The sequence below is a fragment of the Mustela erminea genome, chromosome 7, assembly GCF_009829155.1.
Source record: "Mustela erminea isolate mMusErm1 chromosome 7, mMusErm1.Pri, whole genome shotgun sequence".
NCBI classification, from domain to species: Eukaryota; Metazoa; Chordata; class Mammalia; order Carnivora; family Mustelidae; genus Mustela; species Mustela erminea.
Genome location: NC_045620.1, coordinates 121290354 through 121315044, shown reverse-complemented (window position 1 = coordinate 121315044; position 24691 = coordinate 121290354). Strand labels below are relative to the sequence as shown.

The 24691-nt window shown below is 46.6% G+C and overlaps 1 protein-coding gene across 2 annotated transcripts in view; it reads left to right on the top strand.

The window, feature by feature from the left end:
- The window catches only part of DRC1 (dynein regulatory complex subunit 1), a 42061-nt gene that overhangs the window by 9055 nt on the left and 8315 nt on the right, over positions 1-24691 (top strand). For both annotated transcript variants that reach the window (XM_032353091.1, XM_032353090.1), the window contains exons 2-10: positions 948-1035; positions 5851-5963; positions 7912-8095; positions 8695-8832; positions 9778-9864; positions 10531-10653; positions 17802-17941; positions 21837-21971; positions 22250-22482. In XM_032353091.1, coding sequence (XP_032208982.1) covers positions 948-1035; positions 5851-5963; positions 7912-8095; positions 8695-8832; positions 9778-9864; positions 10531-10653; positions 17802-17941; positions 21837-21971; positions 22250-22482 — 1241 coding nt within the window. The remainder of the gene's footprint in view (positions 1-947; positions 1036-5850; positions 5964-7911; positions 8096-8694; positions 8833-9777; positions 9865-10530; positions 10654-17801; positions 17942-21836; positions 21972-22249; positions 22483-24691) is intronic.

The window sequence follows — 24691 nt, the reverse complement described above, 5'->3', positions numbered from 1 at the left end:
GAGAGGGGGAAGCAGGCTCCCTGTTGAGCAGAGAGCCCGACACAGGGCTCGATCCCAGGACCCTGGGATCATGACCTGAGCCAAAGGCAGAGGCTTTAACCCACTGAGCCACCCGGGCGCCCCCCAAATCGCCTTATAGACAGGTTGTTATACTTCACATCCCTGGCTGTGGTGTGGTGTGAGTAGTTGGGCACCCATGCCTGATGTTATCAACTATTTATTTATTTATATATTTGAGATTTTATTTATTTGTTGGAGAGAAAGAGATAGCACGCAAGTGGAGGGAGTGGCAGACAGAGGGAGAAGCAGGCTCCCTTCTGAGCAAGGAGCCCAATGCAGGACTCGATCCCAGGACTCTGGGATCATGTCCTGAGCCGAAGGCAGACACTTAACTGACTGAGAAAACCCAGGCATCCCATTATCAACCTTTTAAATCTCTTCTCATCTGGTATGGAGAATAATGATACCTTACAGGCTTCTCAATTGCATTTCTTGTGTTCTATGTGAAGTTGAACGTATTTTCAAATGTCTGTTTGCCTGTTGTATTTCCCCTGTAAATTGCCTGTCCACACATCCTTTGCCAGTTTTTCTAATTGTTATTTTGTCTTTTTTGTATTGATTTGAAAGAGTCTGTTCTCTTTTCTAGATGGCAAAATTTTGTCAAGTATCTTTTATGAGTTTATCCCTTGAATCAAGGAGAAGAGTTTTAAATTTTAAGAAGTAAAGTCTCTCAATATTTTTATTGTTTTTTCTAGCTTTGGTCTTATTCTAAGATGGGTTTTCTCCTGTATTTACTTATAGTGTTCTTATGATTGTGTTTTTTAATATTGAAATTTTTATCCATATGGGATGTATTTTCATATATAGTATGATGCACTATGGAAACTCTAAATATAGAATCCACATACTAGAAATAACTTTAGCTTCTCTACTTTCTCCCATCACAGGGAAGCACTTGGAGAATATTTAGATGGGAAGAAAGAGAGTGAGGAAGATCAAAGCAAGAGCAACAAGCAGAAAGAAGAAAGCAGACTGGTATGAGCTGGGTGGCGTATGGTCCTATCAGCCAGGGACGCTAGCTGGGTGTGAGGTCATGGTTTTCATACTTAGACCAGAAGACTCTCAAGAGGGATTGCGTGTTCCTGCCTTTAGTTAGGCAGAAGCGAATTTGAATCTTTCCCATTTTGAGAGCTGTCTAGGAGTGAGCTTTCATTTCATCCTGTGAGCTGTTCATTAGCACAAGTCAGGATGTTTATGCTGCCCATTCAAGGCCTTCTGTTTCTGTCCTAACGTCAGTCTTCCCTCCCGCCGATACCCACCTTGGGCCTTCACTCTGGCTTGGCCGATCTGCTCACTCACCTCCAGTGGGGGCTCTGCGCGTCCTGTTCCGCGCCTCTTATCTTCCAGGGTGCCAGTCCTCCCTTCCCCTCCTCCCCGCTGTCCTCTACCTCCGTCTTCTCTCCTCTCGTCAGGATGTCTTCCATCAAGGCCATCTCAAGTCCCAACTCGAGGGGACTGCAAGGCCATGATTTCTTCGCAGCCCAGGCTCCTTTAATTCACACACCGGGTACTTCTCTGTGCCATGTGTTTCATTTTAGACGTTTTCTCCCTTGTAGGACTTCCAGTGTGTGTGCCTGCATGTCCCCAGCAGAGCTGTAAGCTCCGTGAGAGCAAGAGCCTCTGCGTATACCTGTGGATAGTGCAGGGCTTGTACTCAATAACCACTAAAAAGAAAGTCATCGATTGCTGTCCCATGGCAATGCCAGGGCTCCTGGAATGTTTAATAAAGGACTTGGAACAACAGGTGCAGGAAGAATGAACAACACTCCCAAACAGCAAGCAGGACTGGCAAAGTGCTGCATTTAATTAACTGTTAAATGAATATCCTAGGGCAGCGGGATGGTAGGAATTGAGGGAAAGAAAAGGGCTGCCCAAGCGGGCCTGATGGGGAAAGGTTACATGGAGAAAGTGGGATTTGAGCTGCATCTTGGAAAAATAGGTAGGACTTATAAAAGCAGAGAGGAGAGAGAGCATTTCTGGAGAAGTTGAAGTACACTTACTGCGAGAAAAAAAATACTCAAGTTACTGAAATGTCATTATAGAGCAAAGAGATCTACAGAGACACCTGAGTGAATTGTACGGTACTGGGTCAAAGATAAGATACCTTACGGTGGTGGGAAGAACACTGAGCTGCGGTGTGTTCTTGGTCCCCATCTGGTGCTCACTGTGACGTTGATGTGTCCTGCCTCCTGTCTGTACTGGGGTCACTTTGTCGAAATGTCGATCATCTCTGAGCATGGCTGGGTAGGATCAAAAGGATATTGTATATAATCTGGAACCCTCTGATATAGTTTATACTGCTATGGTCTTGAAAATATTGATACAGGGTTCATCTGGAGCACTCTTTGAGTGTGAACCCGAAGAGATAATGTTGCTTTCATTAGCAGCTTTTCTTTTCTTTTCTTTTCTTTTTTTAAGATTTTATTTATTTATTTGACAGAAAGAGATCACAATGAGGCAGAGAGGCAGGCAGAGAGAGAGGAAGGGAAGCAGGCTCCACTGAGCAGAGAGCCTGATGTGGGACTCGATCCCGGGACCCTGGGATCATGAACTGAGCCAAAGGCAGAGGCTTTAATCCACTGAGCCACTCAGGCGCCCCATCATTAGCAGCTGTTCAAGCTTCCTTTCACTTATGACTTAAGTCCTGTAAAGTGTTGGCATAGAAAAGAAATGTATAAAATGTATAAAAACCAAATGCTGCCTTCTTTAATATCAAGATATTAATAACTGGTTCTACCATAAGACTTTGACAGGAAGGGCCACTGTCCTTGGCCCCACCCCTTATCAATCATTTTTACTTGGTGATTCTTTTGTTTCCTATTTAATCTTGCTCCAGTTTTATAAAGATATTCTTCCAAGTTTTCTCTTAGAAGCTTTATTTTTGTATCATGTACATTTTGGTCTGTAGTCTATCTTGAATTGATTTTTGTGGCTGGTGTAAAGGTAAGGTTCAAGGATGCTGTGTTGTATATGGATTTTTAATTGAACCAGCACCGTTTATTGGAAGGATCATCCTTTCCCCCACTGCACTGCAATACACCTTTGTTGTGAGTCAGGTGATCACATATGTGGATTTGTTTCTGGATTCTCTGTTCTGTTTTATTGTTCTACTTGTCTGACTTTACACCAGTTCCACACTATTTTAACTACTGTAGCCTTATGATAGGTCTTGACATCTGGTGGAATAGGTCCTCTAAGTTTGTGATTCTTCAAATTGTCTTGGCTATCCTTGACCTTTTTCATGTCCATATAAATTTTACAGTCAGTTTGTCAGTTTCCTCCAAAAAGCCTGCTGGGATTTTTAAAAGTTTTATTTATATATTCTAGAGAGAGAACTGTGGTGTGTATTGGGGGAGGGGGTTGGGGGGGAAGGGGAAGCAGAGGGAGAAAGTCCTCAAGCAGACTCCCCCCAGGTGTGGAGCCTGATGTGGGGGTCAGTCCCAGGACCCCGAGATCATGACCTGAACTGAAATCAAGAGTCAGCCACTTAACCCACGAGCCACCCAGGTGTCCCCTCCTGGCACTTTAATTGAAGTCAGATTGAACCTATAGATCAATTTAGGAAAGAATTAATATCTTACCAACGATGAGATTTACAATCCATGAGTATAAAATATCCCTCCACTTATTTAGGTATTCTTTAGTTTTATCAACAATGTCTTATGCTAAATTGTGTAAGACTGATGATTTGCAGACCTGTAGCCCTGGAACAAATAATACATTATATGTTAACAAAACAAAAACAAAAACAATGTCTTACACTTTGTGTTGAGGCTCTAAGTGTTTTTTTGCTTATATATAAAAGTACAAATGGTTTTTTGTATAGTGACCTGATATTCGCAATTTTGTCAAATTCTCTTGTCAATTCTAATAGTTATTCTGCGGTCTCTTTTGTTTGTGTGTTTATTTTTTTTTACATATGTAATCATATCTGAAAACAACAGTTTTATCTTTTCCTGTGTCTGTTGGTCTGTTGGTGACTGTAACATTTTCAGTTTTCCTTTGAGTCTGAAATACTTGATTCACAAATTTCTGATGTTTGCATTGTCTGAGCAGAAAATAGATAACTGTTCAAAAACTACTGGAAAGCCTTTACTTTCTTAGGCATGTAAAACCATTTGGTACAAGTGCTACAACTGTGGCCATTTAAAAAAAAATTCTGGCGTACCTCTGGATATCGGGGTTAAGGCTTCCATTCTGTATTCTTTAAAACTGCATTTCCAAGTGTCTTTAGGAGGGCGAGATGAAATAGAATCTCTGATTGTTTCAGTGACTCCTTCGTATGGAGAAGCTCGTAGGTTCTTTGTTCAGAAACAGTCCGAGAGCCGGAGAATTTTTAAGTTCCAAAACAGACTTAGAAAAATGTAGGCACAGCCTAAGGGTACCTGAATTTTTGGTTGAAATCCTGTCATCACCCAAAGGTCAGGAGTGAAGACACTGATGTGGAATTCAAGGAGGGATTTATTTATTTATTTATTTACTTATTTATTCAAGATTTTATTTATTTAAGAGAGAAAGAGAGCAGGAGCATGAGCACATGAGATGGGGGAGCGCAGAGGGGGACGCAGACTCTCTACTGAGCAGAGAGCCTGATGTGGGGCTCGATCCCAGGACCCCAAGATCATGACCTGAGTCAAAGGCAGATGCTTAACCAACTGAGCCACCCAGGCACCCCCAAAGAGGGATTTAGAATTGGGACACCAATAGCAAAATTGTTGAGCTATTAAGGGAGGCAGCGGTGGAGCCCCAGTGTCTGGAACAGAAGACGCCATGTAACAGTAGCTTAAACAACATAGAAGCTTATTCCTCTGGCTTCCTTAGTAGTTCAGAGCATCAGGACACTGTCCAGGGCTGATGCGGCAGCTCCTTGATGTCGGGGACCTCATCTCCTTCTGCCATTCCTTCGGTGACTGCATGTGCTCACCGTGTCATACCAGAGCACCACACGCTGGCCCCGGAGAAGGGGGGAGATGCGGCAGCAGAGGACAGGCCTTTTCCCTTCAATGCATGAGTCAGAAGGGGCACACATCACTTCTGCTCAGGTTCTGTCGATCAGACTGTATTCTAGCTGCCAAGGAGTTTGGGAAGTTTATCCATCTTGGTAGGTCCAATGTCCAGCTAAAACTGGGGATCCTGTTACTCGGAGAGGAGGAGGGAATGGATGTGGGAGGATGGTCGCCATTGTCTCTACCTCACCTCTCCCACTGAATTCTCAGAAAAGTGCCTGGTGGTGTCAGTCGCTTGGGGGGTCTAGGGGCGAGTGCTGAGATGTGCCTTGGGTACCTGCCAGTGTGCTAGCCAGCTGGTCCCTAGTCTAACGAGAATAAGCCACAGTACCCCTCCAGAATCACATGTGCTATTAAATCATAAGCTGTGATATCACACCCCCAATATCCTGATGGAAAGGGATTGTCAAGTACATGTTACTCTTAAGGATCTTTTTTTTTTTTTTTTTTTTACTCTTAAGGATCTTAAGGTTGCTTTTGATTCCCGCTTGGCTGGATAGAACAGCTATAGACAGCTGTGCAAAAGGTTTCTAACTTAATAAATTCTTTTTTTTTTTTAAGATTTTATTTATTTCAGAGAGAGAGAGAGAGAGAGGCGAGAGAGACCATGAATGGGGGTCGGGGGAGGGAGAGGGAGAGGCAGGCTCCCCCGCTGAGCAGGGATTCCGAAGCGATGTGGGTCTCGATCTCAGGACCCCGGGATCAGGACCTGAGCCGAAGGCAGACGCTTCACCGACTGAGCCACCCAGGCGCCCCTCTAACTTCATAAATTCTTCGTTTTCAGAAATTGAATAAACTGCTGCTCTGTGGCACTGAGTTGGTGACGAATATCCAGGTGGCTACCGATGTCAGAGAGCTCCGCAGGAGAGTGGAGGAAGAGGAGATCCGGCGCCAGAGGTGCGGAGGCCCCGCTCTGCAGGGCGGACATGAGCGCGGCTCTCCCACGGCTCCCCAGTCTCCCCGACCGTTGGGAAGTGGCTGTGTCAGAGGCAGTCCGGCAGAATCCCCGGAATGCCCTTCAGGAACGAATCTCCTCCTTCCCTCCCTGCTTTCCTCCTTTCTTCCCCCTTCCTTCACGAGGCCGTTTTAGCTCGGCTCCGCAAGAGCACGGGGTTAACAATGTTTTTAGGTGTTCAGCGTAAGGAGTTCCTTCAGCACCTTTACTAGCTTTACCAGTAGGCAACTGGTGATTTTATCCTTGTGACTTCCCACCGTCTGCCTTGGGCTGTACCTAGCAAGAAATTGGCTGATTTCCCAGCCACACCAAGGAGGTAGGCTGTTTCCTCTGACCACGGAGGAAAAACTGAAGGTCTTCAGCGGCAGATGTATAGGATAAATGGAAAATAGAGACGTATAGGATAAATGGAAAAACTGAAGGTCTTCAGCGGCAGACGTATAGGATTAATGGAAAATAGAGACGTATAGGATAAATGGAAAAACTGAAGGTCTTCAGCGGCAGACGTATAGGATAAATTGGCAAGATGACCTGGCTGTTGTTTTTCATTTTTTGAGGCCAAAAGTCAAGTGAATTAATGTGCTCTGTGCTCTAGCTCGGAAGGGAGGCAAGAAGGAGAGAGGGGAGTGTGAGTTTAAGTTGTGACTCCTGTCTTGTAGGGGTTGGCACTCTTGTCAGGAGGCAGCCTCCTACAATGACAGTCTGTGAAGGTAGGGAGAGAGTCCTGGCGTATGTCCTAGTGGCCGTTCTTAGGGGGGACCTCACCTCTCGTCCTCACGCTTCTCTTCAGGCTGGTTCCCTCCTCGGTACACTTCATCACAGAGTCTCTTTTGGAATTTCTGGAAAGGCCATGCCGATTTTCCATTCCTTAATGGTGGAGTTTCCCTATTTTCATGGCTCCCTGTATTTTTAAAAAAATTTTTATCTATTTTTAAAAATTGCTTTTCAGTGTTCCAGAATTCATCGTTTATGCACCACACCCAGTGCTCCATGCAATACGTGCCCTCCATAATGCCACCACCAGGTTCACCCAACCCCCCACTCCCCTCCCCTCCAAAACCCTCAGTTTCTCAGAGTCCACAGTCTCTCATGGTTCATCTCCCCCTCCGATTTCCCCAACTCACTTCTCTCCATCTCCCCATGTCCTCCATGTTATTCCTTATGCTCCACAAATAAGCAAAACCATATGATAATTGACTTTGCTTGCCTTATCTCACTCAGCATAATCTCTTCCAGTCCCGTCCATGTTGCTACAAAAGTTGGATTTTCATCCTTTCTGATGGAGGTGTAATAATCCATAGTATATATCGTATGGCCCCCTGCATTTACTGATGATTTGGGAGAGGAACGGCCACACACCCGAAGTCATGTCGATAACCAGAAACAATCATACGGGTACCCTTTGTTGAATGGCTGCTGTGCCGAGCGTCATCTCGCCTAACCCTGGGAGGAGCCGTAGGAAAGTAGGTCCTTTCATCCTCCCTCTTACGGAGGAGAAAAATGCAGCTTGCTGGGGGTCAGGGACTTGTCTCAGTTTGAGAGTCCGTTAGTGGCAAAGTCAGGTCTTGGTCACTGGAGTAGTACAGCTTGTCGTGGAAGTATGTGACAGACTGTTGATCCGCACGCATGTGTGCGTGTGTAAGTAGGTATAGCTTTAAGGTCCATCTGCTTTTGTTGTGGGTCACCTTGTTTATTTGTTCTCCTTGCTTCCAAGCACTGCTTAAGCTAAAAGAAGATTCCTCAGAGGCTGGTTTGGTTTTGAGCGCGGAGTGCGTGGGAGCAGTGCTTGAGGCCCCGGCTTGGTATTTCAGACTCTCGAGAACCGGCCTGCTTTAGCAGGAGATGGCTTCCCCAGCTGGGCTGGCATGGACACTGTGTTTGTATCCACAGACTCGAGAAGCTGGAGAACGAAGTCAAGACCAGCCAGGACAAATTTGATGAAATCACTGCAAAGTGGGAGGAGGGCAAACAGAAGAGAATTCCCCAAGACCTGTGGGAAATGCTCAACACCCAGCAGGTGCACTGTGCTGGGCTGATCGAGGACAAGAACAAGCTGATCAGCGAGTTACAGCAGGCGAGACTCCCGGCCCCCGACCCTGCCGCATGGGCTCAGGCTGGGGGATTTGACTGGCTTATTGGTTTGCTCTTCCTGAATGGAAAAATGAGGAGGCGTCACTTCACGACTCAGATTATTGCACAACTCAGGCAATAAATTCAACCAGAAGGAAGAGCTTTGGAGAAATCTGAGAATTATTGGTGACCTTAGAAAGATGCATGCTCGTAGCCAATGCTGTGTCAGATTTTATGTTTTCAGTTAAGGAATGGCACGTAGTCTGCAGTGGATAGAGTCCTGTGTTGGATCCTGGATCGCCATTGCTCTGCTGGGGGGCCGTAAGCTGCCTGGGAGCTTATAAAGAGGTTTACAGCAAGTAGTTACGGAGGGTTTGATCGCCAGCTGCTATGTCCGGCTTTGCCCCTAGCTGAGGCCACTGTGCTCCATCCGCCTGTGCTTTCTCCCTGGCATCCTCAGAGTCTTCCGAAGTGACTTTCTCTGTGTATAGCTGTGTATTCCTAGCATCCACAGATACTGAAGAGCAAGGTCCTGGGGGAGTGCGCTTGGCACCTCTTCCCTCGGTCTTATTTGGTGACCAACTTTCGGTTGCTCTTCTCTAGGAGTTGAAAACAAAAGATGACCAGTATGTGAAGGATTTGAAGAAGCAGTCAGATGACATCTGCCTGCTGCTGGAGAGAATGGAAGAACAAGTGAAGCACGTGATGAAAACCTTCCGTCAGGAGCTGAATTACATTGAGGTAATTGTGTGGTAGAGCTGCCTTCTGCCCCGGGGGCAGCCCCTGAGGAGCGCCAGGTCGGCCCTGACCGACCCAGGTGTCTCGTCCTGTGATGTCAGCCCCTTCATTTGTTTACCCATTCGTGCACTTGCCCAACACCTATTCATTAAGCACCTACTATGTGCCAGACACCGTCCCGGGGGCTGTGGATACAGCTCTGAACTAAACAAAGTCCTCGATGAGATCTGTATTCTAGTAGGAGACAGATAGACAATAAACAGATAAACTGCTAAATATATAGTTGGACAGGTGGTAATAAGTGCTCTGCAAGAAAGTAAAACCACGGAGGGATAAGAAGAGTGGAGGAGAGGGTGTGTGTGAGCTGTTTATTCGTTGTGTTTATGGCAGCTGGGGGTGGGAGCATGGGAAAACAGGTTCAGGAATCAATACTTTAAATTCAAATGAAATGTTAAGGCTTGACACTGAGACTGGCCTTTCCAGAATGGAAGAGAGCCAAGAGGATTCCCACCGTCTTGGATTATTATAGACTCCTCTCTGCATTCCTTGGCCTACCTCTTGTGAGCAACGCGTTCCTTTGTTTCGTGGGAACCCCAACCATGCAGCAGCCCTCGGCATGATTGAAGCGCATGCCAGGGCTTGCCCCGTCACTTCACCCAGGGCCCTGGCCTTCCTCCAGCTCCCTCCTCTGATGTTGGCTGAGCCACAGGGCACTTGGCACATTTCCTCTCAAAATTTGTGGGAAGTCCAGACTTCATAACACTAACTTCCACACAACTCCTTCTGTACCCCTTTGGTTGTATGAAACTTGGCAAGGTTGCATTTGGATTTGACTTGGACTGTCCAGTTGGTACATGGGCCCTTGTGCAATTACTTATGAGTTTTTTCCTACTGTGGAACCTGCCCAATCAAAACAGAGACTAGAGCCCTCTTCTTTCTTGGTTGTAGAAAGCATTCGAGGTAGAACGACAAGAAATGCTGGCCAGTAATAAGAAGAAATGGGAGCGGGCCCTGCAGGCTCACAATGCCAAAGAGGTGAAGGGGCGATGGGTGCAGAAGGGGGTGGTGGGGGAGCGGGTGGGGAGGATGTGTCAGGGGTGCTCCTTGGAATCTGGGGCCGTATCTGCTGTGACTGAACTCACTAGCCTTTATGTATCTTGGGGAGGATTGCCATGGCAGACATTTACTACTCCACTTCGTGGTTAGTCCCTGCTGCTCCTGGTGGTGACATTTGCTTCTAGTGGCGGTGAATACTACCTTCCTTTGCAGCTCTCTGGGGTTCCTGTGGTCCTGCCCCTCTCTTTTTTGTTCCCAGGCTTCTACCCCAGCCACGGATGTTTGTGACTCAGAAGATGTTTTAAAGGATGGGGGGTATCACTTTACTTCAGAGACATAAAGAACAAAGAAATAGCTTGACCAAGATCCAGTGGGGTTTTTTTGAGAAATACAAATGTCTGACCGCGGGGCCCATGGCTACTTTCTTAATGGAGCAATCCTCTTGGAGTTTTTCAAGTAAGGAGGCTCCCGAGTATTGCAAAGGATACAAAGCTTTGGGGCCCAGGAACTTCTGAGGGCTGACTGACTCCCTCCAGACACTGACACTTGGAGACCCTTCACTGGGTCATGCTGGTCAGGCCACCCGAGAGACTGAGACAGGGCAGGGACAAGGCTGACTTTCCTCTTGTCTTCCTGTGCCTTCAGCTGGAGTATCTTATGAACCGCATCAAGAAGGTAGAGGACTATGAGAAGCAGCTGAACAAGCAGAGGGTATGGGACTGGGAAGAGTACAACATGATCAAGATCAAGCTGGAGCAGGATGTGCAGGTCTGACTTGTTGCTCGGCGTCTGGTTGCGGTTTCGTCCTTGGTGACTGCCCAGAATGTTCTAGAGTTAGTCCCTTCAACAGATACATATTTGTTATCTGATTTCTTTTAAGCGATCATATCTGAAGGAACTCATGGACAAAATATATGGGGAAGAATTCTTTCTTTAATAAATCCTGGAGGGCTGCCAAGAGGCAAAGCAGGAAACCACGACCTGAGGAATCACTGGGAGGATTATGACTTTAGCCAAGCAAAGGGAAGGTATCCCCAGGGCAAGCTAAGTGTGTCGGGGCCAAAGCAGAACAGCCACCATCTAGTGAGTGACCAGGCACTTAAGGCAGGAAGGGGGAGGCGAAGGGGAGCGGGTGGGGAGGATGTGTCAGGGGTGCTCCTTGGAATCTGGGGCCGTATCTGCTGTGACATATTAACATATTAACACAGAAAGGAGGAATCAGTGACCACATTTTTATGCCAGGAAATAGGCTACTTACCTGGCAAATGGTAGGCCCTGGATTCAAACCAGCTCTGGCTCGGTAGCCTGCAATGTTCCTAATATTCCAAACAGTCTCTGGCTGATGGTTGGACATCGCAGTAAGGCAGATTCCGACTTGCCGTCAGAAAGAACTAACTCACTCCCTCCTTTCCTTCCTTCTGCCTTCCCTCCCTCTCTCTTTCTTTCTCTCTCTCTTTCTTTCTAGATTGATTTATTCAAGAGAGAGCGAGCTCTGGTGGGGCAGAGGGAGAGGGAGAGAATCCCGGGTGGACTCTGTGCTGAGCGTGGAGGCTGACTTGGGGCTCAGTCTCATGAGATCACAGCCTGAGTCAAAACCAAAAGTCAGACACTTAACAGACTGTGCCACCCATGCGCCCCAGAAAGAACTTTCTAATAGGTAGAACTGTCCGATGTAGAAAAGGGTCATCCCACAGAACAAAGAGTGTTCTATCTCATAAAGTATTCAAAGGCTGCCTGACTATCTGTCTTCAATGCTGAGGAAGGATTCTCCCAGTGGAAGGTTAGATTTTCTGGTTTGTGAAGTTCTTTCCAAGCCCAGGATTCTGTGCTTCGTTAGTTTAAAAAAACGCTCATCTCTAATTACATGTAGGTGTGATGTAATTAGCTCTTAATGTTTCAGCACAGGCTATTCACTTCAGTCTCTGTCTAGAAAAACTTGTTAGACTAAAGCTTTTGCACGTAGCCTGTGATGGAATTTCAGGCCCTACTACTCTTGTGCTTAATGTGACAAGGTGGCATCAAAGCCTCTCCAGACTACAAATATTCTTAGCGGTCTTGAGACTTTTCCTGGGCCTTTCTCATAGTAATGTCATGGAAATGGGAGTCACTGACAAAGAACAGTGGACATCTGGGAGCGCAGTGCTGCGTATGTGGGGTGTGTACATGGCACTTTTAATGAAAATGGCTATTGTTAAGCTTTCTTTCGTTATTTTGGTTTTATGATAATTTATGGGACAAAAGGACACACCGCTGGCCTCAAACAGTGAAATAATGGAAACTCATGTTCTTTCACCTGTGGTTTTGTTTTTCCTTTTGCGTTGAGAGCACGTAACACAAGATTTACTCTCTTAACACATTTTTATTTTTTTTATTTTTAAAGATTTTATTTATTATTTATTTGACACAGAGAGATCACAAGTAGGCAGAGAGGCAGGCAGAGAGAGAGAAGAGGAAGCAGGTTCCCCGCTGAGCAGAGAGCCCGATGCAGGACTCGATCCCAGGACCCTGAGATCATGACCTGAGCCGAAGGCAGCGGCTTAACCCACTGAGCCACCCAGGCGCCCCAACTCTTAACACAGTTTTAAATATACAATAACAGCATTGTTACTCAAAGACCTTCTGTTGTAACTGTTAGATCACCAGAACCTATTCATCCCACATAACTGGAACCTTGTGACCTCCGCCCAACACCCCACTCTTTCTCCTCCCCCAGGCTGTCTGCTTTAGATCCCACATACAAGTGAGACCATGCCGCATTTGTCTTTCTGTGTCTGGCTTATTTCACTTAGTATAATGTCCTCTGTGTCCATCCCTATTGTTGCCAATGGTAGATTGTCTTTTTTTAAGGCTGAGGACAATTTCGTGATATACCACATTTTCTTTCTCCAAGTGTCCACTGATGGACACTTAGGTTGTTTCTATCTCTTGACTGTTGTGAATATGCTGCAATGAACAATGGAGGGCAGACATCTCTTCAAGTTGCAGATCTCTGTGCCTTTGGATCTATAGCCAGAAGTGGGATTATTGGATCAAATGGTAGTTCTATTTTTTATCTTTTGAGGAATCTCCATACTCTTTCCAGAGTGGCTGCACCAGTTTGCATTCCCACCAGCGGTTTCCTTTTCCACATCCTTGCCAGCACCTGTTATTATTGTTTTTTTGACAATAGCTATCCTAAGAGGCATGAGGTGATATCTCATTGTAGCTTTGATTTGCATTTCCCTGATAAGTAGTGACTTTTATAACTATTGGTCATTTGCATGTCTTCTAATTGGGTAGTTTGTTATTATGATGATTATTAATTTTTGCCTTTGAGTTGTAGGAGTAGAACCTTACATTCTTTATTTAAACATTTTTTAAATTTAAAAAATTTATTTATTTATTTGACAGACACAGATCACAAGTAGGCAGAGAGGCAGGCAGAGAGAGAGGAGGAGCAGGCTCCCTGCCAAGCAGAGAGCCCGATGCGGGGCTCAATCCCAGGACCCTGGGATCCTGACCTGAGCCGAAGGCAGAGGCTTTAACCCTCTGAGCCACCCAGATGCCCCAAACCTCACATTTTTTTTTTAAGATTTTTATTTATTTATTTGACAGACAGAGATCACAAGTAGGCAGAGAGGCAGGCAGAGAGAGAGGAAGGGAAGCAGGCTCCCTTCTGAGCAGAGAGCCCGATGTGGGACTCGATCCCAGGACCCTGAGATCATGACCTGAGCCGAAGGCAAAGGCTTAACCCACTGAGCCACCCAGGCGCCCCCAAACCTCACATTCTTTATTTAATCCTCAAATGCTTGAACACGCCAAAAAATTCTGGGATGTGGGGAGATTTGGGGGGGTAGGAGGTGATGGAAGCCTAGGGAGATAAGGGACGGAGAGCCTGAGAACCTGGGAGACCCGCGTCTCCTGGTTTCCCCTGTCCAGTTGGACTGCCCATGGAACGTGGGTATGTGGGAGGCAGATGGAGATATTCAGAGCAGGGAAGTGTGTGCAGTTCCTGTGTTAGAATGGAAACCCGGAGTATACTGTACCAAATTACATTTTAACTTGAAACAGATGAATCAGGGATTGCTATATTGCCGTATGCAGGGTATTTTTGTAGATAAAACTTGATCATAATGCCCCTTACGTGTACTGTCATTAGATAGGAAAGTCCAATACCATTGATTTTGTCAAGAAGATACAGTATGCAGCTTAACATCAAATTTGGTCTTCCTAAGTAATTCATAGAACTGTATCAGTTCTGAAATATACAACTAAAATTTTTGCAAACCACAAAAATATGAAGGCTCCAAATACACAGATTTTATTTGATGGGTAAAGTACAAGAAATAAAAAAGAGAATGAATACTTCCCAAGTGCTTACTGCCAGTAAGGTGACATTATTGATGAGCAAAACGAAGCCTGTAAACATTATGCCCTAGAGAGGGATTTTTACCACAGCCCCCCATCGCCCCGGCCCCAAATAACACTACTAGAAACACTTAGTGCTTGAGGCAGGAAGCAAATATTTTTTTTTACTTTGGGTCCTACTTGTGCTTTTAAAATTGTAAAATGGTTTAGTTCAACTTCAGGAACTGTTACCTTTAATACCAGAATATTAATCACAAAAAATCAAGTCCAAGTTACTTATTTAACAAACACCATGAACTTAACATTGTGCAAAGCACAAAGATAAACAAGGCACAGGTCCTGAGAGCAGAGGTGAAGGGGCCCAGTAGGTTCTCCAAGTCAGCCCACAGGACCAGGGGAAAGGCTGTTTTAAATTTCCATTCTGCTTGGGACAATGATGGCAGCTGGTTTTCTGGAGGTTGTGGGGCAGGAGATGGCGAGGAGAGCGGCCGCGGGGAGGCTCACACCGTTGCAGGAAGAAGGGAAGGGTGGGATCAACACCCGCAGCCCCCACTACACGGAAGGCCTTTCGTGGCAGGTTAGATTGTAATCTTCGTAAATTATTCACAGAAACCAAACATGATGTTTCATGGTTAGTCTTGGAAACATGAAGTACAGCTTTGCAACAGTATCTTTAGATAATTGAAGAATGAGGGCGGACAATTAACAAAATCAATTCCAATTTTAAAATATAAAACTATCTTCAACGTATGACAACCAAGGATGGCTGTGTGTTGAGACTAAACCCTGAGATAATTAACAATAGAGTCACCAGGACCAAAATTACCTCAAGCAGGTGTTGAAAACAAATAATGAGTCACATAATATGCGCAGCCGCTGGTGGCTCTGTTGGGTGAGACAACCAGACTGTTAGTTCTGCAAGTTCATTGACAACACTGCCAGTAACTCCCATGGGGCATCGTGACTGCAGAGGCCACAGGGGTCTTGGACCAGAGCTGGGGTGACCGAGCACCTGATCTGGGATCCCCTAGAGATGGAAAGCCCACAGTGCATGTTGCATTACTAGTCCTTCCATGTGTCAATCTCCTAGGACCATATTCTAGCAAAGAGCAGGAGCAGGTGTGTTCCACAAAAGAAAATGAAATGGGCTAATAAATAATTAACCAGGAGCGCAGGCAAAGAAATGCAAATTAGAACCGGCAGGTGACATGTTTCTTTGTTTGTTGTTTTGCCTATAAAATCAGCTCAGATGTGAGTTCTTTCAGGGCACAAAGGAAAAGACATGACCTGCTTACTAATTTAGCTCAGAGTTTTGTGAACCGTGTTCAGCCAGGTGAGGTATGTGTGGTGGTTTCACAAAACTCACAAAAAAAAGTGAGTCAGTGATTTTTTTTTTCCTTTCAAGATGTATCGTGCAGGAAAAATAGAGAGTGAGTTTCCGTTGTGAGTATTATCTAATGATTGGACTTCAGGGGTGAAATTTACATGAACACTCACTGCTAGAACTCATGTGCTCTCACTTCCTTATAATTGTAAAAACTGTCCTCTGGCCAAAGTTTGGGAAATGCTGTCTTAGTGACAGGTGCTTATTGCAAAGCTATGAGAAAAAGGGGGTCCCGACATCCTCAGAGCAACCACCAGGCACCCGGGATCTCAGCTCCTCACTGTTGTCCCAAATCAGAGCAAATCCAGAGAGCATTCATACCTTCCAGATTATCTCCATTCAACGAGGAGCTTTTCTGCTGGACTTTGTCCTGAGCGACCTCCTAGGTCGGTGGCTTTCTCCATGTCCAGGGCTGGTCACATGTTAAGCAGCTGGGCTGGTTTCATTTGGAACATGGAGGCACAAACCATTGCGAGATACCTACCCACAGTGGAGATTTAGAACTCTCTGGAATAGTTAAACAGGGTGCTCTTGACTGATTCTCTCAGTTATCCATGCCAATGCCTTTGTTCTCTGCATCACCTCCTGGCCGGTTACCGTCCTGAGGATAGTCCGGAGCGGGGAGGGGACGCTGCCTAGATTCCCTGTCTAAGCTGATTCCTTAGCAAGGCCCTGTAGCTGCCTGGAAGGGGGCGGGGGAAGGAGGCTTGGAAGAGTGCCACATGTCACCTGTCCCTGCTTGTCAACCTCTGATTACACTTAATTGCGTCGTCTGTTCGTCTATTCCCGCATTTCCACTCAGGAAAGGCGGGAGCAAGCTTGCCTCTATTTGCCCTGTCTCTAGCCCTGTCCTGCTCTTGACAAAAATATTTTTTTTTTACCCACAGTCAGCATGATCTGTCTTCTTCCCTTCCCTCTTTCCTCTCTTCCTTCCTTCCTTCCTCGGATTTATTATTTTAGAGAGAGAGAGAGAGAGAGAGAACATGAATGGGAAGAGCAGAGGGAGAGGAAGAGAGAATCCCAAGCAGACTCCATGCTGCGTGCAGAGCCCGACGTGGGGCTTGATCTCATGACCCTAAGATCACAGTCAGAGCCGAAACCCAGGAGTCAGATGCTTAACTGACTGTGGCACCCAGGTGCCCCCAGAGCGATCTCTCTCTACTGCCCAACTGCTCTGTCAGCATCTTTTTTGAGCATTCCCTGCCTCACACCTCACACCCAACACTGCTCGTGGTTTCCCCAAAGCACCTCACTCCCCTTGCCTCTCTGGACTTCTGTCCCCTGAGGCGTCCCCATGAGCGACTCCTCATTTTCCAGGTCTCAGACATGCTGGTACCCACTGTTCGGGGATACCTGCCTGGACTTCAAGGCCATGAGCGTCCCAGTCTACCCTGTGCCTCTTGTCACTGGTGCTTGTCGATCTGTCCCTCTCCTAGATAGGGCAAGACTGTGGCTTTTTCAGCAGTGTTTTCTCAGCAGCACCTGGAAAAGTGTCAACATAGAGCAGGCCCTCAGATCAGTATTTGGTGAGTGAATGAATATAGATAATGGAAATCCAGAAAGAATGGATGGTCATGTCTAGCGTCCTTTAAAATGAACACCATCTGTTAAACACCAGCACTGCCGGGTGGAGGTCAGAGCGGGGACACCTCTGTGGCAACGAGAACTTGCGTTTCTGCTGGGGCGATGTGTATCTCCCCATGAGGGTCTGGTGCACAGCACCAGAGCGGGCCAGACTGGAAGGCTCTAAATGCCATCTCTCCCAGGCTGTAGGGACACAGGCTTTAAGCTTGCAGCAGAATGATGGATATTTTCTGTAAAGATTTTATTTATTTATTTGTGAGAGAGAGAGGGAGAGGGAGAGCAAGAGGGAGAGGGAGAAGCAGACTCCCCATTGAGCAGAGAGCCCGATGTGGGACTCGATCCCAGGACCCTGAGATCATGACCAGAGCTCAAGGCAGACACTTAACTGACTGAGCCACCCGGGCGCCTGAATGATGGATATTTCTTCTGATTGGCCTTTCATTTACCCCTAATGACAGATTTTTTTTAAGAATTCAGGGGCAGGCACTTGTCCCTCCGGCTCCTCTGACATGACTCCAGAACGAAGAATCAGGGACCCTCAGGTACGACCGATGATACCGGGGCCAGTGAGTATCATGACTTTTTTAAACTTCAACGGTAGGTTCTTGAGCAGCAGCTTCAGCAGATGAAAGCAACTTACCAGCTAAACCAAGAGAAGCTGGAGTACAACTTCCAGGTGCTGAAGAAGAGGGACGAGGAGAGCACAGTGATTAAATCCCAGCAGAAGAGGAAGATTAATCGGTAAGCGGGCCTGCAGCCCACCAGCCCCTTCCGCGCGGACCATGGGGATGGGGACGCGCTCTTCTGTTCTAGAGGCATTCGAGCTGCTGAAGATATGACAAATCTTATTAAAAGAGTTTTTTTTTTTTTTAAGATTTTATTTTTCTATCTGACAGAGATCTCAAGTAGGTGGAGAGGCAGGCAGAGAGAGAGAGGAGGAAGCAGGCTCCCCACTGAGCAGAGAGCCCGATGCGGGGCTCGATCCCAGGACCCTGAGATCATGACCCGAGCCAAAGGCAGAGACTTTAACCCACTGAGCCACCCAAGTGCCCCCAAAAGAGGTCTTTTTTGGGAAAAAATAATGCTTTCTGCTGCCTCGCCACCTTCCCCATGAAAGAGTGTACTGCAAAAAGTCTGTCTCCCACCCCCTGTTCTGTGTGGTTCCTCTTTCCCACCTCTGTAGTAATTGTTCATTTCTTTTGTTTCTTCTAGAATTTCTTTAACCACATACAAGCAAACACAGATAAATGCTTTCACCCCCGTCCCCGCCCCCGGTCTGTTTTTAGACCAAGTGATAGCATTCTATACACACTGCTCAGTGTCTTTGAATGTTCCCATAGCAGTTCATCCAGAGCTTTGGCAGCATCTAATGTCCCTGTGGATGGCCATTTAGACTGCTTCTAATCTTCTGCTCTTGCAGATGACACAGTGCCGGTGCCCACGCCAGCGTCCCACTTTGCATTTGCGTGGAGCTGGCTATAGAGTAAATTATCCACTTGCTATTACAGAAGCAAGACTGTGAATTTTAGAGAAGTAGGAAGTACCACACGTGGAAGTAAGATAAAAACATAAAATCAGGGGCGCCTGGGGGCCTTCGTCAGTTAAGCGTCTGCCTTCGGCTCAGGTCATGATCTCAGGATCCTGGGATCGAGCCCCGAATCAGGCTCCCTGCTCAGTGCGAAGCCTGCTTCTCCCTCTCCCACTCCCCCTGCTTGCACTTGCTTTCTCTCTCTCTCTCTCTCTGTGTGTGTGTTAAATAAATAAAATCTTAAAACCCATAAAAACACCATATGCCTACCAGCAGAGATCAAGTGTGTAGTGTGTCTCTTTCTAGATCTCTCCTTTCTCTCTCTCCCTCTCTCCATCCATCGGTGACAGCCACACATCTGTACAGTTTGTGAGGCGCTCTCTGGGAAGGCTTCCTGAAGAAGTGAAATAGTGAGGCGGGGGGCGGGGGGTGGGAATTGGTGAAAAGGAGTTAGGACTCCAGGGTGGATGGGGCCAGAGCCAGGAATGACGGGCGGGGCTGAAGGCAAGGAAGTAGGAAGCCGAAAGTTCCACATTTGATGAAAGAGACTGCACTGTGGGAGGGGGAGGTTGGTAGGACTGGAGGTGGGCACAGGTATGTGAGGCAGACCTTGAGTTTGATCCCAAGGGCCGAAGGATGAGTGACCTCAACCCCACCGTCCCTTCCCTGGCTCTTCCCTCTGACTTCAAGCCTGCACAGTTTCCCTTACCCTGAAAACCCCTTTATCCAACCCTGCTGCTCCTACGTGAGGCCAACTCCTCCTCTTCTTGGTCACGTGGCCATTTTCCTCTCACCACTGGCCCCACACCTCACCTCCAACACTCCTAACTTGACCTCTGACCCCAGAACTGGACAGCCGCTTCCCTCTGTAGGTGATCAGTGATGTCCTTCTAACCAAACAACCACGGCTCTTCCTCAGGTCTCATCCTGTTGTTACTGGCACCGAATCTCAGAACCTTTCTTCTTTGGCTTTCATGACTCTAAAATATTTGCTCTTTTTTCTCAGTGTATTCCGAATTGGCTTCCTTTGGTGGTTCTGCTTTCTCTTGCCTGATAAGATATTCTGGAAAGCATGTCTTCCCTTCGCTTTATATTTTTATTCCAGCGACCCTCTACACCAGTCTCATGGCTTTGAATGTGGTCTCTTTTTTCAAAAAGTATTTTGTTTATTTGAGAAAAAGAACATGAGTGGGGGGTGGAGGGAGAGGGAGAAGCCGGCTCCCCACTGAGCAGGGAGTCTGACTCGGGACTTAATCCCGGGACGCTGAGATCATGACCTGAGCCGAAGGCAGAGGCTTAACCGACGGAGTCACCCGGGTGCCCTGAATAATGACCTCTTTCTCTATGACTCCCAGCTACGTGTCCCTAAATCAGCCTCACCTCCTCACTTTATCTGGGACTGCTGAAAGACATTTAAGCTTGGAGAGTCACTGTCACTGCCAGGAGACAAGTTTTGAAACCTGGCTTGCCTACCCCGCCCAGTTTTCCCATCCTCCACCTCTGTTCCCTCCATCTCTAGCTTCCAGCCAGTCCTGGAGGAGGGGACGTTTTGGGGAGCCTCCCCTTACAGCCACCTGTCCTGTCTAGTTCCTGTCTTGATGCCTTATTAGCTTCTACGGTTAGATGACACATAGAAACCCCTTTACTAAGTGCTGCAGGGAAAAACACTTTGGGATGGCTACTTAAAACATTTTTTTTTCTTAGTAAAATTTTTTTACATCTATATGTGGAAAGTCTCCTAGAATGTTGTAGTTAAGGAAATGAAATGGATATCACTTTTTATCAGGTATCACTTTTTTTTTTTTAAAGATTTTATTTATTTATTTGACAGACAGGGATCACAAGTAAGCAGAGAAGCAGGCAGAGAGAGAGAGGGAAGCAGGCTCCCTGCTCAGCAGAGAGCCCGATGCGGGGCTCGATCCCAGGACCCTGAGATCATGACCTGAGCTGAAGGCAGAGGCCTTAACCCACTGAGCCACCCAGGTGTCCCCAGATATCACTTTTTAACTTAGGCTTTTATCAGAGCCTAAGTTAAATGATTTTGCATTTTATTGAGGCTGGAAGCATGAAGGGTGAATGTTTGTGTGTTTAGGAACCCTATGTTTATTTCAGGATAATGCTTAAGACAGAAAATTTTATTTTTAGAATTTTTAAACTGAAAATATGTAGGCCTTCAGACTCTGTCTTCCTGTGTAAGTGGAGCACTGACATAAGACACTTCTTCACGGGTTTGAAGTCTGACATATGGTCCTGGGTCTAAAAACCGAGCCTGCCATGCATATTTCATGAGACAAGTTTCCATGCCCAGAGCTCTCAGAGCAGTGAGATGTGGAGCTGTGACATGCCTGGGCCCGCAGGGCCATTGGCAGGCTATCACTGTCCCTCACTGTGCTGGAACTTTTGGCCACACCCCTAGAGGGTAACTTCCAGGCCTCAGCTCTGGGCTCCCCGGAATCCTGTGTAAAGTGTCCCCCACCGCGCTTTCATGCTCTGCTGTGATGAGTGTGTCTTTGCCTTTGGCTCGACTGATAGTACCTTCTGTTGGAACATATCCCTGTACTCTCGCTGTATTCAAATAGAGCCCTGGCAAGAGGCCGTGCATGTTTGATGAGTGAGGGAGGGAGTGAATGAACAGTATTGGCTCTCTGAGGATAGAGGGCTCATAGCTCATAGACTTGCGGTGTGAAGTTTTACTTTTTTCCCTTCTGTTTTCCTTGTTTTAGACTGGAATTGAACATCCAGATCATGGCAGTGAAATAGTTGAGATCTGCCCTTTAAAGACGTGAGGTGGTGCTCCTAACAGACACGCTTGCAGACAGCGTGTTGGGGAGGATTGGGTCACGCTTCTGAGCAGGAGACTGTCCCTCAGTGTGTCAGGGGCTCTGGACCGTTGTGAAGGCGTTTAGTCCTGGACCATCCTCTTATCTCCTGTGGCTGGCCTTTCCCCGATCACAGTCGGGGTCACTGGGTGTCAGAATAAACGGGAGGGTTCTCTGCACCTGCATGGCTCTGGCCCTGGGGTCTGTAGCGCTTTTATAGTTGCTGAGAGGAATGGACACCACTGCTTCTATTCAGCCACGGATGAACTCTGTCCCCTCCGCCCCGCAGCCTGCATGATGCCCTCAACAATCTGAGAGCGAAATACAACAAACAAATCAAGCACTTTCAGGAGGAGAACCAGTCGCTGACCTCCGACTACAAACGCTTTGTGACGCAGTTCAAGGAGCTACAGAGAGCCATGAGGTATTTTAGGGACCTGGGTCCCAGGCACTTGTCCTAACTAGAGATGGGGGGGCACAGAGTCCTTTGTGCTGTCTTCCCCGCCCCTTCCCTTGCATGTCACCTACCTTTTCTTGAGACATGTGATGACCGCGTCTAGGCTGTCTGTCATAGAAGAGAGCTGGTGACCCAGATGGGGGAGGCACCACAGCTCCACCTCTGGGCTCACCCTCCTGCTCATGGAGGGGACCCAGGCCAGGCCCCGGGGTCCGCTGGCCATGCCGAGCAACTCTCCTTCACAGGCATTTTGCTCTTGTTGATGACAAGCAGTTTCGGGAGATTTGGCTGATGAACGAAGAGGAGGCAAAGGATCTGATCAGCAGAGCCTTTGCTGTAGACAGGATCATTCACACCCATCACCTGGGGCTCCCCTGGACGGCACCGGATTTCTGGTTCCTGAGGAATGTGGGACCGATCTCTCAGCAGCCGTGGAAGTCTGCCGCGCAGATCTTAGAGGAGGTGCTGATGCAAGCAGGTGACTGGAACGGCGTCCTAGAGCCCCAGAGCCCCCAAGCCTCGGGCCTGTCCCCACCATCAGGTCAACCCATTCATTTCAAAGACGAGCACGCTGAAGTCCAGAGAAAGGGAGGAGGTGTCGTAGCTGGAAGGCCCATCGTTGCGGCTTCTAAGTCTCTAAGTTAATTGACAGCTTTACCCTCTTCCCTGTATTATAATCTGGTAGTTCGATCTAGAAGCTCGATCAGATTCAGGTTCGGTTTGGTTTTGCTGAGTACATTGTCGTGTACCTCCACTGAGAGAAACTAATGGCGGGTTGTCTCTCTCTCTTTGGGCGGTTGGCAGCCATTGGTAGTCATTGTCTAAGATCCATTCATTGCCTTAGGGGTTGCAAAATGGCGATATTCTACATTCTATCATATGTCTTCGTGTAGTAGCTGGAACACTTCTGGAAACAGAATCTTCCCCTCATCAGCTATTTGTTACCCTGAGGCACAGTTCATACAGGAAAAACAGATGTTGTTCTTTCTCTCTTTACTAGTTTTCAAAGTAAATGGCTGGGTCTCTTAGCATTTTCCAAAGGTGGCCAGTAACATTTTATAAAATAAGTATCATTGGCCACCTGGGTGGTGCCGTCGGTTAAGTGTCTGATTCTTCGGTTAAGTGTCTGATTCTTGGTTTCTGCTCAGGTGGTGACCTCGGTGTGTGAGATCCAGTCCCACGTGGGACTGTGCTCAGCTTGGAGTCTGCTTGAGTTTCTCTCTCTTCCTTCCCCCATCCCTCCCCACCATACACTCCCTCTCAAATACATAAATTAATTAATAAAAACATACCATTATGGACACATTGGATTTAAACAAATTTGATGTGTTTCGTTTACTGCCCTTATTCTTACAGGTGCTCACGTTGTCCCATCCGGCTGGTGGGGGTCTCTTCCTGTTGGCTTCTGGGTCCTTTTGACACAACCTCAGTAGTCATCGATAGCTTCCAGGCTTTCCAGAATGACCCAGTTTCCAGTCTCACATTATAACATTCCTGCTTCAAGTTTGTAATCAGCCATTTCTCAAGGTCAAGGTGACCTGGTTCTTTTAAAGGGAATGGTATTTTAAAGCCATAGTCTGGGAGCTGGAGTGCACATTAGTTGGGATAGATCGATTTTTAGGGCTTCCTAATGGATGAGCATAGGGTGTAGAATTACATTTTCACCATAAAATAAATCACGTGTTCCTTCCAACACTTCCTCATCATCGGGATGCCAGAATTTTTACTTAACCTTATCAAGGTATATCTCATTTCTCCTAACTTGAAAATCTTGGTGCACAGTGACTCCAAAATAATTACTTGTTGTTTTTCCCACAACCACAGAACAGTTGCAGAATGAAGTATCCACTAGGCACTAACAAAATGATTATGAAAGATTGTTTGAACTTTTTTGAAGTTCTTTTTACTCTTAGGACACATTCCACTAGGGATGTACAGACAGAGTGTGGTAGGACACATTCCACTAGGGATGTACAGACAGAGTGTGGTCTTTTATTTATTTTAAATTTTATTTTATTATTTATTTTTTAAAAGATTTTGTTTGAGAGAGATAGAGGGCTGGGGGAGGGGCAGAGGGAGAGGGACAAAGCAGAACCCGTACTGAGTGAGGAGCTGGACACTGGGCTCCATCTCACAACATGTCCGAAACCAAGAGTCAGATGCTTAACCGAGTCACACAGCCCCATTGGTGTCTTTTACTTTATTTTTATTTTATTTTTAAAAAATATTTTATTTATTTACTTGAGAGAGAGAGTGATCGCGAGAGAGCATGAGCAGAGGGGAGGAGCAAAGGGAGAAGGAGAAGCAGACTTATCTGCGGAGCAGGGAGACTGACACGGGGCTGGATCCCAGGGATCATGACCTGAGCCAAAGGCAGACCCTTAACCTACCGAACCACCCAGGTGCCTCGACTGGTGCCTTTTAAAGCCACTTAGAATTGTTTCTATTTGGTTATGTCACCAACCGAATACATACTTAGGTCTTTTTGTTTTGTTTTACTTTTGATTGTTATGGATTGCTTTTTTACAATTTAATTTTGTTTTTATAGTTATGTAAAATAGTTCCATCCTTCCGAAGTCAAATGTACAAAACAAGGTATACTGGAGGAAATGTAGTCTTACCCTCCCCACTCTATTTTTATCCTTTTCCTGTAGGTAACTACCTAAAAATGTATGGTTTATTTTTCC